The 14,122-nt window shown below is 42.6% G+C and overlaps 2 protein-coding genes across 2 annotated transcripts; both read right to left on the bottom strand.

The window, feature by feature from the left end:
- Positions 1–3,227: 3,227 nt before the first annotated feature.
- LOC116374429 (ferritin, middle subunit-like) lies at positions 3,228–6,257 on the bottom strand. Its single transcript, XM_031827115.1, has 4 exons — positions 5,765–6,257; positions 5,269–5,415; positions 3,997–4,122; positions 3,228–3,552 (listed from the first exon to the last, which is right to left on the bottom strand). Exons 1-4 carry the CDS (start codon positions 5,864–5,866, stop codon positions 3,397–3,399), a joined length of 531 nt encoding a protein of 176 aa, XP_031682975.1. The 5' UTR covers positions 5,867–6,257; the 3' UTR covers positions 3,228–3,396.
- Positions 6,258–9,616: 3,359 nt separating this feature from the next.
- On the bottom strand, positions 9,617–12,646 carry LOC109884797 (ferritin, middle subunit-like). Its single transcript, XM_031827116.1, has 4 exons — positions 12,154–12,646; positions 11,658–11,804; positions 10,387–10,512; positions 9,617–9,941 (listed from the first exon to the last, which is right to left on the bottom strand). Exons 1-4 carry the CDS (start codon positions 12,253–12,255, stop codon positions 9,786–9,788), a joined length of 531 nt encoding a protein of 176 aa, XP_031682976.1. The 5' UTR covers positions 12,256–12,646; the 3' UTR covers positions 9,617–9,785.
- Positions 12,647–14,122: the final 1,476 nt, after the last annotated feature.

The following is a 14,122-nucleotide window of genomic DNA, read 5'->3' on the forward strand; positions in this document are numbered from 1 at the left end:
CACTTGCATTTGTGAGAAGTATTGACGTGTTGAATGCACCCAGCTGTCAGTTTGAACTACGACCACACAACTCAGACATCAGTGCATACGCCACAAGACATGCCACCAGGTCTCTTCACAGTACCCAAGTACAGGACAAACTATAGGAGGTCCACAGAACTGCAGAGAGCCATGACATGGCTACTAATCCACATCAAGTAACTCATGCAAGCAGTAAAATCATATTCAAAACCATAAAAACACAACATATACACTATATACACACACATGGATTTTGTGTTGTAGATACGTGGTAATAGAGTAGTGGCCTGAGTGGGAACCCTTAGTGTTTTGTGAAATCTATTTAGTAATAAGGTTAGTTTTATTGTATAGAACTGCCTTTAATTTGCCAGACCCCATGAAGAGTAACTGCTGCCTTGACAGCTAATAGGAATCCATAAATACAAATGTTGGGAAATTAAGGAATATGCAATTTAATCAGATGCCATCTGCCTTTTTTGGGTACATCAGATTACATCTCTTGCCCTGTGGGTGGCTTTGTGTAACATATATTTTCAAATAGAATGACAAAGCTGCAAAACTTTACCCTAAATATAAACCAAGTGAATACCATACAAACGTACTAAATTATTTTACCATGTCAATACTTTGCACAAAGAGAAAAGTTATTGAAAATGCAATTGCTGGTTAGACAGCTCCCATTAGCCTATTTTCCCCTTTAACCAAATGGTCTGGCCACCAGAAACTAATTTACTATATTGATATTAAAATCAATATTCTTTTCCATTCAAGTGTAAGTTTAACTTGCCTGTTATTTACCTAAATGAGTGTTCAGTAAAGTAACAGTAGCGTTGCAACCATATGACAGCTCCAATGAGACCCTTATGGTGAACTAGATGCTTGTAGAATCATTACTATTTTGAGTATTCAGTTCACAATTTGCTGTAGGGGAACTATTGGAGATAATGTGTTTATTTCAGTTGGTTGAGTGAAGTTGTCGGTAAGAGCCGAACTTCCCATCACTAGAGAAACGTGCCATAACAGCTGGCTAACGGTTTTGATTGACCTCTAGGCTGTCTAACTTGTGATGCGCAGAGTAAAGGTCTACATCAACTGTATTTAACCATTTAACTCCTATGGAGCTAGAGTTGACATGGCACTATTACAAGATACAGTAAAGGACACCCTGTGGTCAGAGGTAACATCCTTTATAAAACTCATGTTTAACTTCTATTGTTATGACCCTCAGCCACTAGTAGGTCTACAATTGTCAGTATTTATCACTGGTTTGAAGATGCTCAGTAAAAGAGCATTGAACCTGAATAGACTGTTACAACATCCATTACTACAGGTCAACACTTAGAAAACAACGAACTTCAGTGATATTTTTTAAAATTGTTTTAAAAGAAGCCTTGCCTCCAATACAGTATTGTTGTCAACAGAAACATCAATGTCACAGCAGTGTTGCAATGAACCAGTTTAACATTCCACTCCCTGTAAATGCAAAGCCAGGAGGATCGATCAGAGAAGTCAGGAGTCCTGGTCTGAGGCTGGAGGCCGTAGCCTGGGGATGGAAGTGGTTTAGCTCTGGCCTCCCAGGGTGTGCTTGTCAAACAGGTACTCTGCCATCTTGTTTTTGACAGCATCCATCTTGGTGAGGTTGGTGATGTGGTCTCCCAGCTTCTTAATGGCCTCCACCTGCTCATTCAGGTAATGGGTCTCCAGGAAGTCACACAGCTAAAGAGGGAAAACAGGTCAGTGGATGGAATGTTTTTCAGTGGCAGGGACTGGGAGACTAGTGAGGATCGAGGGAAAGATGAACAAAGAAAAGTACAAAGAGATCCTTGATGAAAACCTGCTCCAGAGCATTCAGGACCTCAGACTGGGGGCGAAGGTGCACCTTCCAACAGGACAACGACCCTAAGCACACAGCCAAGACAACACAGGAGTGGCTTCGGGACAAGTCTCTGAATGTCCTTGAGTGGCCCAGCCAGAGCCCGGACATGAACCAGATCGATCATCTCTGGAGAGAACTGAAAATAGCTGTGTAGCGATGCTCCACATCCAACCTGACAGAGCTTGAGAGGATCTGCAGAGAAGAATAGGAGAAACTCCACAAATACAAGTGTGCCAAGCTTGTAGCATCATACCCAAGAACACTTGAGGCTGTAATCGCTGCCAAAGGTTCTTCAACAAAGTACATGTAGTAACCAATAGAAGTGTTAGACACATCAAAATATTTTACATTTTAGATTCTTCAAAGTAGCCACGCTTTGCCTTGATGACAACTTTGCACTCTAGGAATTCTCTCAACCAGCTTCATCTGGAATGCTTTTCTAACAGTCTTGGAGTTCCCACATATGCTGAGCACTTGTTGGCTGCTTTTCCTTCATTCTGCAGCCAAATCACCCCAATATGGTAATTGGTATTTTATTAGGATCCCCATTTGCTGGTGCGATAGCTCTTCAATACTTCTTGATTGTAAATGTTGGTGGCAGTTGTGAAAAGAATATAGCAGCAATTATTGAAAATGCAATTGCTGATTAGGCCATTTTCTCCTTTAACCAGGTGGTCTATCCACTAGGAACTCATGTACCATATGGACACATTAACAATGTCGATGTATATTTTTTCCATTTAAAGTTTAGCTTGCCTGTCAATAACAGAAATGAAAGTCAACCAGTAAATTACCAGTAGCTCTGCGACAATTTGACAGCTCCAATAAGGCCCTTATGGTGAACGAGAGGCTTGAAGACTTAGTATTTGCAGCATACAGTTCATAATTTGCTGTAGGGGAACAATCGGGCATTATCAACTGAAACAAAATGAGTACATATTTTTTAGGTGTCTGTAAAAGCCGAACTTCCCATCACTAGAGAAATGCACCATAACAGCTGGCTAACAGGTTTGATTGACCTCTAGGCTGTCTAATAAGCTTGTGATGCACAGAGTAAAGGTCTACAGCAACTGTAGTTAACCACTTCAAGCCTATGGAGCTAGAGTTGACAGTTGGTCCTTAATTGACATGGCACAACTACAAGATCCAGTAAAGGACACCCTCTGCGGTCAGAGGTAACATCCTTTAGAAAACTCAAGTTAAACTTCTATTGTTATGACCCTCAGCCACTAGTAGGTCTACAATTGTCACTGGTATGAAGATGCTCAGTAAGACAGAGCAAAGACTGATACAACATTCATTACTACAGGTCAACACTTAGAAAACAACCCTCAGTGATATTTTTTTATTGTTTTACAAGAAGCCTTGCCTCCAAAATACAGTAGTGTTGTCAACAGAAATGTCACAATGCACCAGTTCAACACTCTTCCCTCCTGATAAATGCAAAGCCAGGAGTCCTGGTCTGAGGCTGGAGGCCGTAGCCTGGGGATGGAAGTGGTTTAGCTCTGGCCTCCCAGGGTGTGCTTGTCAAACAGGTACTCTGCCATCTTGTTTTTGACAGCATCCATCTTGGTGAGGTTGGTGATGTGGTCTCCCAGCTTCTTAATGGCCTCCACCTGCTCATTCAGGTAATGGGTCTCCAGGAAGTCACACAGCTAAAGATGGAAAACAGGTCAGAAAAGAGAATGACTACAGACCATTGTAGATAGTCACACACAAGAGCCTGGTGGTAATGGAATAAGGGAAGATATGAGGTGTCTGCAGTTTATTATTTAACTAGGCAAGTCCGTTAAGAACAAATACTTATTTACATTGGCATCCTAATGTGGAACAGTGGGTTAACTGCCTTGTTCAGGGGCAGAACATATTTTTACCTTCTCAGCGCCGGGATTCAAACCAGCAACCTTTGTTAGCGGCCCAAAGCTCTAACCACTAGACAACCTGCTGCACTTTTTGCAAACCTACGCATTAACGGCATAGTGTGCATGTGAAGCAGGTCACAATCATGTCATTAATTAGCAGAGTTACAAACCCCTGATCATCTCCTGGGACAGTACCTGTATTCTGTGATACATACATGTGGTTCCACCATGACTTACATGGGGGTCAACCTTGTCAGAGGCAATCTTGTGCAGGTCCAGCAGGGCCTGGTTCACATTCTTCTCCAGCTGCAGAGCACACTGCATGGCCTCCAGCCCATTGCCCCACTCATCACGTTCTGGCTTCTACACAGGACAGAGTGAACACAGAAATGTTAATGACCACTAGCAGATGTTAAGATGAGGATAAAGTTTAGTTACACCCCTTACACTTTCAGTTCAGTGGTTAGAGGCAGTATGTTCAGGACTGTCTCTGCCTGGCCAGTTCCCCTCTTTCCACTGGGATTCTCTGCCTCTAACCCTATTACAGGGGCTGAGTCACTGGCTTGCTGGGGCGCTCTCATGCCGTCCCTGGAGGGGGTGCGTCACCTGAGTGGGTTGATACACTGTTGTGGTCATCCTGTCTGGGTTGGCGCCCCCCCCCTTGGGTTGTGCCATGGCGGAGATCTTTGTGGGCTATACTCAGCCTTGTCTCAGGATGGTAAGTTGGTGGTTGAAGATATCCCTCTAGTGGTGTGGGGGCTGTGCTTTGGCAAAGTGGGTGGGGTTATATCCTTCCTGTTTGGCCCTGTCCGGTGGTGTCCTCGGATGGGGCCACAGTGTCTCCTGACCCCTCCTGTCTCAGCCTCCAGTATTTATGCTGCAGTAGTTTATGTGTCGGGGGGCTGGGGTCAGTTTGTTATATCTGGAGTACTTCTCCTGTCCTATTCGGTGTCCTGTGTGAATCTAAGTGTGCGTTCTCTAATTCTCTCCTCTCTTTCTCTCGGAGGACCTGAGCCCTAGGACCATGCCCCAGGACTACCTGACATGATGACTCCTTGCTGTCCCCAGTCCACCTGGCCATGCTGCTGCTCCAGTTTCAACTGTTCTGCCTTATTATTCGACCATGCTGGTCATTTATGAACATTTGAACATCTTGGCCATGTTCTGTTATAGTCTCCACCCGGCACAGCCAGAAGATGACTGGCCACCCCACATAGCCTGGTTCCTCTCTAGGTTTCTTCCTAGGTATTGGCCTTTCTAGGGAGTTTTTCCTAGCCACCGTGCTTCTACACCTGCATTGCTTGCTGTTTGGGGTTTTAGGCTGGGTTTCTGTACAGCACTTTGAGATATCAGCTGATGTACGAAGGGCTATATAAATAAATTTGATTTGATTTGACTCCAGGTTCTCTAGATAAACTTCCTCCATGGAGGAGAGAGTGTGTGTACAAGTGGTAAGACATTTTCTATCAGCCTACAATCTAAATGTGTTCCCTATGCTCAGGGGCTCACCTTGATGTCCTGGAGTAAAATGCGTCCACCTCTCTTGTTCTGAAAGGAGAGTTGCTTGTCGGCGTGCTCCCGCTCCTCGTCGCTGTTCTCCTTGAAGAATTGCGCGAAACCTGGCAGAGCCACATCGTCACGGGAGAAATAGAAAGCCTGGGTGGATAAACATAAAAACAGTGAGTTTAGAAAAAGAAAAAAAACATGCCAAACGTGACTGGGCGTTATGTTCTTGTTGTGGCAACTAAACTTGATGACAAAGGCACGAATCAGTCTAGTCTGTAGTCTACTTGGTAACCTGCCAATTAACCTGTCAAGGAGTTGTTACGCGCTCTGTCCAAGATAGATTCCCGGCTTCATTTGAAAAAAACACTCAAATATGCACTTCACGGAGTTTCTTGGCTATTAATTATCTAGGCCAACAGAATAAAAAGGTGAAAAAGAGGCATTTAGGCCCAGGCATAATACAGGTAAAACAAAACGGTCATCTTGGTAGACTCCTTACCATTGAAGTGTATGTGTAGGAAGCAAACATCTCCAAGTTGATCATCCGGTTGATAGCAGCTTCGCAATCGTGGTGATAGTTCTGGCGGATCTGAGACTCCATTTTGGCAGATTTTCTTTAAGGTCTAAATGAACGGTACAAAAATAGAGTTTCTTCGACTATTTTGTTATTAAAGTTCAAGAAAGTGCTATGTCAACAATCCGGAATGTTCTATGATGAGGGATGAAGGCAGAGGAGTTCCGTTCAATCACTGTTGAAGCAAGAACTTCTTCATGCGTCTTCTCAGACTTGTGAACTGGAAGGAGCCTGGTTCGCTCTATTTATTGTTCCAAACGGAATGCGTCAGTGAAATCCACCCTCACAGAGCGTAGCCAATCACATTTAGAATTTCAACAGGAACTAGGCGGGTCATTTAAAGACGAGCCCACTCATACACATGACCTAAAGTGAAGATTATTTATAATATTGACAAGAGAGCCGAGTGACCACTCTAACAATGGAAATGCTTGTGCTCAACGAATAAAGACAGGCAAGATCAGGTTGGACCATTCTAGCCAATGAGAGGGCAGGTATGCGTGTGAACAACACGCAGAACTAAACATATTTTTTGTCAATGCCACATGCGTCCACATCTAAAGCAGTAGTATCAGCCAAAAGCAATGCTACAGTGCAGGTCTAACTACAGCGGTTATTGTTGAAAAATGTGTGTGTTTGTTATATCCTTAGAAGAAAATTGGAAGAATTGGAACATTCATTCTAATATTAGGCTAATTGAGAAATAGTCTTTGTCTATATTTGATTTATGATATATAAGGAATTGAACTTTGAGACATAGGTCTGTAAACTTCTGTTTCATTCTCTAAGAGCACATGTTTCAGTAACACATGAAGCTTAATTATTGACCTTTTCCAGAATGCAGTCAAAAGAAAAACAGTAGGATTTATCACACTTAAGAAAAAAATATAAATTACATTTTCAGTATGAGGTATGGGAATACAGTAGTGGACAGAGAAAGAAAGGCTGGCTTTTGTAGAAATGGTATTTGATGATACACCTTTCGGTTTCAAATGACATATTGTTGCCGTCAAATGATATATCAAAGTTGATTACATTAGTCTAGAAATAACTACACAAAATCAGTAGCTACATACATCTAACCATACATAGGTTATTAAGCTAAAACTGTGAAGTGGAAAACTTTTTACAGCTAATGAAAATCAAAGACAACAGTAATAAAGTAACCTTCCTAACAACTTCAGTTCACATGACCTGATCTTCCACAACTGTTGACAGGGTGCTTTCAGGGTGCTGGGTTATTGCTCAATACAGCCATGTAGTTGAAACGTCATTGGTATTCATAAGAACTAGAGCTGTGTTCGAATACTCATACTAACTGCACTAACCATACTGCTTGTGATGTAAGTGGAGTATGTAGTATGTTTACTGGTCATAGTATGGATATAGTTAGTATGCCAAAAGTTCCCGGATGTCATACTAAATGATCAATTTTAAGTAAATGGCGGAAAATTTGCAGCCGAAGTCAGACGAGAGCAGATACAATTTCATTGCTTTAACTAATTATGACAAATGTTAAGAAAATCTTCAGCGACGTAATGAATTTTCAAATAAGTTACGTTACAATTCTTTAGCTACGCTATCCTTACGAATCGCATAGCATATCATTGCAGTAGTATGTACCGTTATGTTACCTACCTAACATAAATTTAGTTGGCAATTAAGACATCAGGCTTAGCTAAGTGGTATAGACATTGTGCGATCTCAATGGACATTGTTAATTCACTCTGGCTATCTACTCCGATTTCAGAGCACTCTCATCTGAGGGTACCAAAGCGCAGATTAATTGATGAATTTACAACCGTAACACCCATTGAATATAACCGTTGTCAGTAAACGTCTGCAAAAAAGGAGTAATTCAATTGAACCTGAATAGACTGTTACAACATCCATTACTACAGGTCAACACTTAGAAAACAACGAACTTCAGTGATATTTTTTAAAATTGTTTTAAAAGAAGCCTTGCCTCCAATACAGTATTGTTGTCAACAGAAACATCAATGTCACAGCAGTGTTGCAATGAACCAGTTTAACATTCCACTCCCTGTAAATGCAAAGCCAGGAGGATCGATCAGAGAAGTCAGGAGTCCTGGTCTGAGGCTGGAGGCCGTAGCCTGGGGATGGAAGTGGTTTAGCTCTGGCCTCCCAGGGTGTGCTTGTCAAACAGGTACTCTGCCATCTTGTTTTTGACAGCATCCATCTTGGTGAGGTTGGTGATGTGGTCTCCCAGCTTCTTAATGGCCTCCACCTGCTCATTCAGGTAATGGGTCTCCAGGAAGTCACACAGCTAAAGAGGGAAAACAGGTCAGTGGATGGAATGTTTTTCAGTGGCAGGGACTGGGAGACTAGTGAGGATCGAGGGAAAGATGAACAAAGAAAAGTACAAAGAGATCCTTGATGAAAACCTGCTCCAGAGCATTCAGGACCTCAGACTGGGGGCGAAGGTGCACCTTCCAACAGGACAACGACCCTAAGCACACAGCCAAGACAACACAGGAGTGGCTTCGGGACAAGTCTCTGAATGTCCTTGAGTGGCCCAGCCAGAGCCCGGACATGAACCAGATCGATCATCTCTGGAGAGAACTGAAAATAGCTGTGTAGCGATGCTCCACATCCAACCTGACAGAGCTTGAGAGGATCTGCAGAGAAGAATAGGAGAAACTCCACAAATACAAGTGTGCCAAGCTTGTAGCATCATACCCAAGAACACTTGAGGCTGTAATCGCTGCCAAAGGTTCTTCAACAAAGTACATGTAGTAACCAATAGAAGTGTTAGACACATCAAAATATTTTACATTTTAGATTCTTCAAAGTAGCCACGCTTTGCCTTGATGACAACTTTGCACTCTAGGAATTCTCTCAACCAGCTTCATCTGGAATGCTTTTCTAACAGTCTTGGAGTTCCCACATATGCTGAGCACTTGTTGGCTGCTTTTCCTTCATTCTGCAGCCAAATCACCCCAATATGGTAATTGGTATTTTATTAGGATCCCCATTTGCTGGTGCGATAGCTCTTCAATACTTCTTGATTGTAAATGTTGGTGGCAGTTGTGAAAAGAATATAGCAGCAATTATTGAAAATGCAATTGCTGATTAGGCCATTTTCTCCTTTAACCAGGTGGTCTATCCACTAGGAACTCATGTACCATATGGACACATTAACAATGTCGATGTATATTTTTTCCATTTAAAGTTTAGCTTGCCTGTCAATAACAGAAATGAAAGTCAACCAGTAAATTACCAGTAGCTCTGCGACAATTTGACAGCTCCAATAAGGCCCTTATGGTGAACGAGAGGCTTGAAGACTTAGTATTTGCAGCATACAGTTCATAATTTGCTGTAGGGGAACAATCGGGCATTATCAACTGAAACAAAATGAGTACATATTTTTTAGGTGTCTGTAAAAGCCGAACTTCCCATCACTAGAGAAATGCACCATAACAGCTGGCTAACAGGTTTGATTGACCTCTAGGCTGTCTAATAAGCTTGTGATGCACAGAGTAAAGGTCTACAGCAACTGTAGTTAACCACTTCAAGCCTATGGAGCTAGAGTTGACAGTTGGTCCTTAATTGACATGGCACAACTACAAGATCCAGTAAAGGACACCCTCTGCGGTCAGAGGTAACATCCTTTAGAAAACTCAAGTTAAACTTCTATTGTTATGACCCTCAGCCACTAGTAGGTCTACAATTGTCACTGGTATGAAGATGCTCAGTAAGACAGAGCAAAGACTGATACAACATTCATTACTACAGGTCAACACTTAGAAAACAACCCTCAGTGATATTTTTTTATTGTTTTACAAGAAGCCTTGCCTCCAAAATACAGTAGTGTTGTCAACAGAAATGTCACAATGCACCAGTTCAACACTCTTCCCTCCTGATAAATGCAAAGCCAGGAGTCCTGGTCTGAGGCTGGAGGCCGTAGCCTGGGGATGGAAGTGGTTTAGCTCTGGCCTCCCAGGGTGTGCTTGTCAAACAGGTACTCTGCCATCTTGTTTTTGACAGCATCCATCTTGGTGAGGTTGGTGATGTGGTCTCCCAGCTTCTTAATGGCCTCCACCTGCTCATTCAGGTAATGGGTCTCCAGGAAGTCACACAGCTAAAGATGGAAAACAGGTCAGAAAAGAGAATGACTACAGACCATTGTAGATAGTCACACACAAGAGCCTGGTGGTAATGGAATAAGGGAAGATAATGAGGTGTCTGCAGTTTATTATTTAACTAGGCAAGTCCGTTAAGAACAAATACTTATTTACATTGGCATCCTAATGTGGAACAGTGGGTTAACTGCCTTGTTCAGGGGCAGAACATATTTTTACCTTCTCAGCGCCGGGATTCAAACCAGCAACCTTTGTTAGCGGCCCAAAGCTCTAACCACTAGACAACCTGCTGCACTTTTTGCAAACCTACGCATTAACGGCATAGTGTGCATGTGAAGCAGGTCACAATCATGTCATTAATTAGCAGAGTTACAAACCCCTGATCATCTCCTGGGACAGTACCTGTATTCTGTGATACATACATGTGGTTCCACCATGACTTACATGGGGGTCAACCTTGTCAGAGGCAATCTTGTGCAGGTCCAGCAGGGCCTGGTTCACATTCTTCTCCAGCTGCAGAGCACACTGCATGGCCTCCAGCCCATTGCCCCACTCATCACGTTCTGGCTTCTACACAGGACAGAGTGAACACAGAAATGTTAATGACCACTAGCAGATGTTAAGATGAGGATAAAGTTTAGTTACACCCCTTACACTTTCAGTTCAGTGGTTAGAGGCAGTATGTTCAGGACTGTCTCTGCCTGGCCAGTTCCCCTCTTTCCACTGGGATTCTCTGCCTCTAACCCTATTACAGGGGCTGAGTCACTGGCTTGCTGGGGCGCTCTCATGCCGTCCCTGGAGGGGGTGCGTCACCTGAGTGGGTTGATACACTGTTGTGGTCATCCTGTCTGGGTTGGCGCCCCCCCCCCTTGGGTTGTGCCATGGCGGAGATCTTTGTGGGCTATACTCAGCCTTGTCTCAGGATGGTAAGTTGGTGGTTGAAGATATCCCTCTAGTGGTGTGGGGGCTGTGCTTTGGCAAAGTGGGTGGGGTTATATCCTTCCTGTTTGGCCCTGTCCGGTGGTGTCCTCGGATGGGGCCACAGTGTCTCCTGACCCCTCCTGTCTCAGCCTCCAGTATTTATGCTGCAGTAGTTTATGTGTCGGGGGGCTGGGGTCAGTTTGCTATATCTGGAGTACTTCTCCTGTCCTATTCGGTGTCCTGTGTGAATCTAAGTGTGCGTTCTCTAATTCTCTCCTCTCTTTCTCTCGGAGGACCTGAGCCCTAGGACCATGCCCCAGGACTACCTGACATGATGACTCCTTGCTGTCCCCAGTCCACCTGGCCATGCTGCTGCTCCAGTTTCAACTGTTCTGCCTTATTATTCGACCATGCTGGTCATTTATGAACATTTGAACATCTTGGCCATGTTCTGTTATAGTCTCCACCCGGCACAGCCAGAAGATGACTGGCCACCCCACATAGCCTGGTTCCTCTCTAGGTTTCTTCCTAGGTATTGGCCTTTCTAGGGAGTTTTTCCTAGCCACCGTGCTTCTACACCTGCATTGCTTGCTGTTTGGGGTTTTAGGCTGGGTTTCTGTACAGCACTTTGAGATATCAGCTGATGTACGAAGGGCTATATAAATAAATTTGATTTGATTTGACTCCAGGTTCTCTAGATAAACTTCCTCCATGGAGGAGAGAGTGTGTACAAGTGGTAAGACATTTTCTATCAGCCTACAATCTAAATGTGTTCCCTATGCTCAGGGGCTCACCTTGATGTCCTGGAGTAAAATGCGTCCACCTCTCTTGTTCTGAAAGGAGAGTTGCTTGTCGGCGTGCTCCCGCTCCTCGTCGCTGTTCTCCTTGAAGAATTGCGCGAAACCTGGCAGAGCCACATCGTCACGGGAGAAATAGAAAGCCTGGGTGGATAAACATAAAAACAGTGAGTTTAGAAAAAGAAAAAAAACATGCCAAACGTGACTGGGCGTTATGTTCTTGTTGTGGCAACTAAACTTGATGACAAAGGCACGAATCAGTCTAGTCTGTAGTCTACTTGGTAACCTGCCAATTAACCTGTCAAGGAGTTGTTACGCGCTCTGTCCAAGATAGATTCCCGGCTTCATTTGAAAAAAACACTCAAATATGCACTTCACGGAGTTTCTTGGCTATTAATTATCTAGGCCAACAGAATAAAAAGGTGAAAAAGAGGCATTTAGGCCCAGGCATAATACAGGTAAAACAAAACGGTCATCTTGGTAGACTCCTTACCATTGAAGTGTATGTGTAGGAAGCAAACATCTCCAAGTTGATCATCCGGTTGATAGCAGCTTCGCAATCGTGGTGATAGTTCTGGCGGATCTGAGACTCCATTTTGGCAGATTTTCTTTAAGGTCTAAATGAACGGTACAAAAATAGAGTTTCTTCGACTATTTTGTTATTAAAGTTCAAGAAAGTGCTATGTCAACAATCCGGAATGTTCTATGATGAGGGATGAAGGCAGAGGAGTTCCGTTCAATCACTGTTGAAGCAAGAACTTCTTCATGCGTCTTCTCAGACTTGTGAACTGGAAGGAGCCTGGTTCGCTCTATTTATTGTTCCAAACGGAATGCGTCAGTGAAATCCACCCTCACAGAGCGTAGCCAATCACATTTAGAATTTCAACAGGAACTAGGCGGGTCATTTAAAGACGAGCCCACTCATACACATGACCTAAAGTGAAGATTATTTATAATATTGACAAGAGAGCCGAGTGACCACTCTAACAATGGAAATGCTTGTGCTCAACGAATAAAGACAGGCAAGATCAGGTTGGACCATTCTAGCCAATGAGAGGGCAGGTATGCGTGTGAACAACACGCAGAACTAAACATATTTTTTGTCAATGCCACATGCGTCCACATCTAAAGCAGTAGTATCAGCCAAAAGCAATGCTACAGTGCAGGTCTAACTACAGCGGTTATTGTTGAAAAATGTGTGTGTTTGTTATATCCTTAGAAGAAAATTGGAAGAATTGGAACATTCATTCTAATATTAGGCTAATTGAGAAATAGTCTTTGTCTATATTTGATTTATGATATATAAGGAATTGAACTTTGAGACATAGGTCTGTAAACTTCTGTTTCATTCTCTAAGAGCACATGTTTCAGTAACACATGAAGCTTAATTATTGACCTTTTCCAGAATGCAGTCAAAAGAAAAACAGTAGGATTTATCACACTTAAGAAAAAAATATAAATTACATTTTCAGTATGAGGTATGGGAATACAGTAGTGGACAGAGAAAGAAAGGCTGGCTTTTGTAGAAATGGTATTTGATGATACACCTTTCGGTTTCAAATGACATATTGTTGCCGTCAAATGATATATCAAAGTTGATTACATTAGTCTAGAAATAACTACACAAAATCAGTAGCTACATACATCTAACCATACATAGGTTATTAAGCTAAAACTGTGAAGTGGAAAACTTTTTACAGCTAATGAAAATCAAAGACAACAGTAATAAAGTAACCTTCCTAACAACTTCAGTTCACATGACCTGATCTTCCACAACTGTTGACAGGGTGCTTTCAGGGTGCTGGGTTATTGCTCAATACAGCCATGTAGTTGAAACGTCATTGGTATTCATAAGAACTAGAGCTGTGTTCGAATACTCATACTAACTGCACTAACCATACTGCTTGTGATGTAAGTGGAGTATGTAGTATGTTTACTGGTCATAGTATGGATATAGTTAGTATGCCAGATTAGCCAAAATACGAAGAAAACAAGCAGTGGACATTATTTCCGTGCTTTCAGGGCCCATAATGCAATTTTAGATTTTAAGAAAATGGTGGAAAATATGGTGCCAAAGTCAGATGAGAGTGGATACAATTTCATTGCTATAACTAATTATGACAAATATACAGCGATGTAAGGAATTTTCCTTACGAACCGCGTAGCATATCATTACAGCAATATGTACCGTTATGTTAGCTAGCTACCAAACTCACATTTAGTTGGCAATTAATACACCAGGCTTAGCTAAGTGGGAGAGTCATTGTGTGTTCTCAATTAACATTTTTAAGTCACTCTGGCTATCTACTCCGATTTCAGAGCACTCTCATCTGAGTGTGCCAAAGCGCAGATTAATTGATTAATTTTACAATCGTAACACCCGTTGAATATAACCGGTATCAGTAAACGTCTGCAAAAAAAGCATAATTAAATTGTTGCCAGCAACACAGTTACAGTCAACA

Source organism: Oncorhynchus kisutch, linkage group LG6 (assembly GCF_002021735.2).
Source record: "Oncorhynchus kisutch isolate 150728-3 linkage group LG6, Okis_V2, whole genome shotgun sequence".
In the NCBI taxonomy this organism is placed as follows: Eukaryota; Metazoa; Chordata; class Actinopteri; order Salmoniformes; family Salmonidae; genus Oncorhynchus; species Oncorhynchus kisutch.

What these genes read in the sequence shown, in the direction of transcription:
- LOC109884797 (XM_031827116.1), bottom strand. Translation starts at nt 12,255, where the DNA reads ATGGAGTCTCAGATCCGCCAGAACTATCACCACGATTGCGAAGCTGCT. An exon ending in TTTTACTCCAGGACATCAAG is followed by an intron (nt 10,513 to 11,657) that starts GTGAGCCCCTGA and finishes TGTCCTGTGTAG; the next exon opens with AAGCCAGAACGTGATGAGTG. An exon ending in CTGACAAGGTTGACCCCCAT is followed by an intron (nt 9,942 to 10,386) that starts GTAAGTCATGGT and finishes TTCCATCTTTAG; the next exon opens with CTGTGTGACTTCCTGGAGAC.
- LOC116374429 (XM_031827115.1), bottom strand. Translation starts at nt 5,866, where the DNA reads ATGGAGTCTCAGATCCGCCAGAACTATCACCACGATTGCGAAGCTGCT. An exon ending in TTTTACTCCAGGACATCAAG is followed by an intron (nt 4,123 to 5,268) that starts GTGAGCCCCTGA and finishes TGTCCTGTGTAG; the next exon opens with AAGCCAGAACGTGATGAGTG. An exon ending in CTGACAAGGTTGACCCCCAT is followed by an intron (nt 3,553 to 3,996) that starts GTAAGTCATGGT and finishes TTCCATCTTTAG; the next exon opens with CTGTGTGACTTCCTGGAGAC.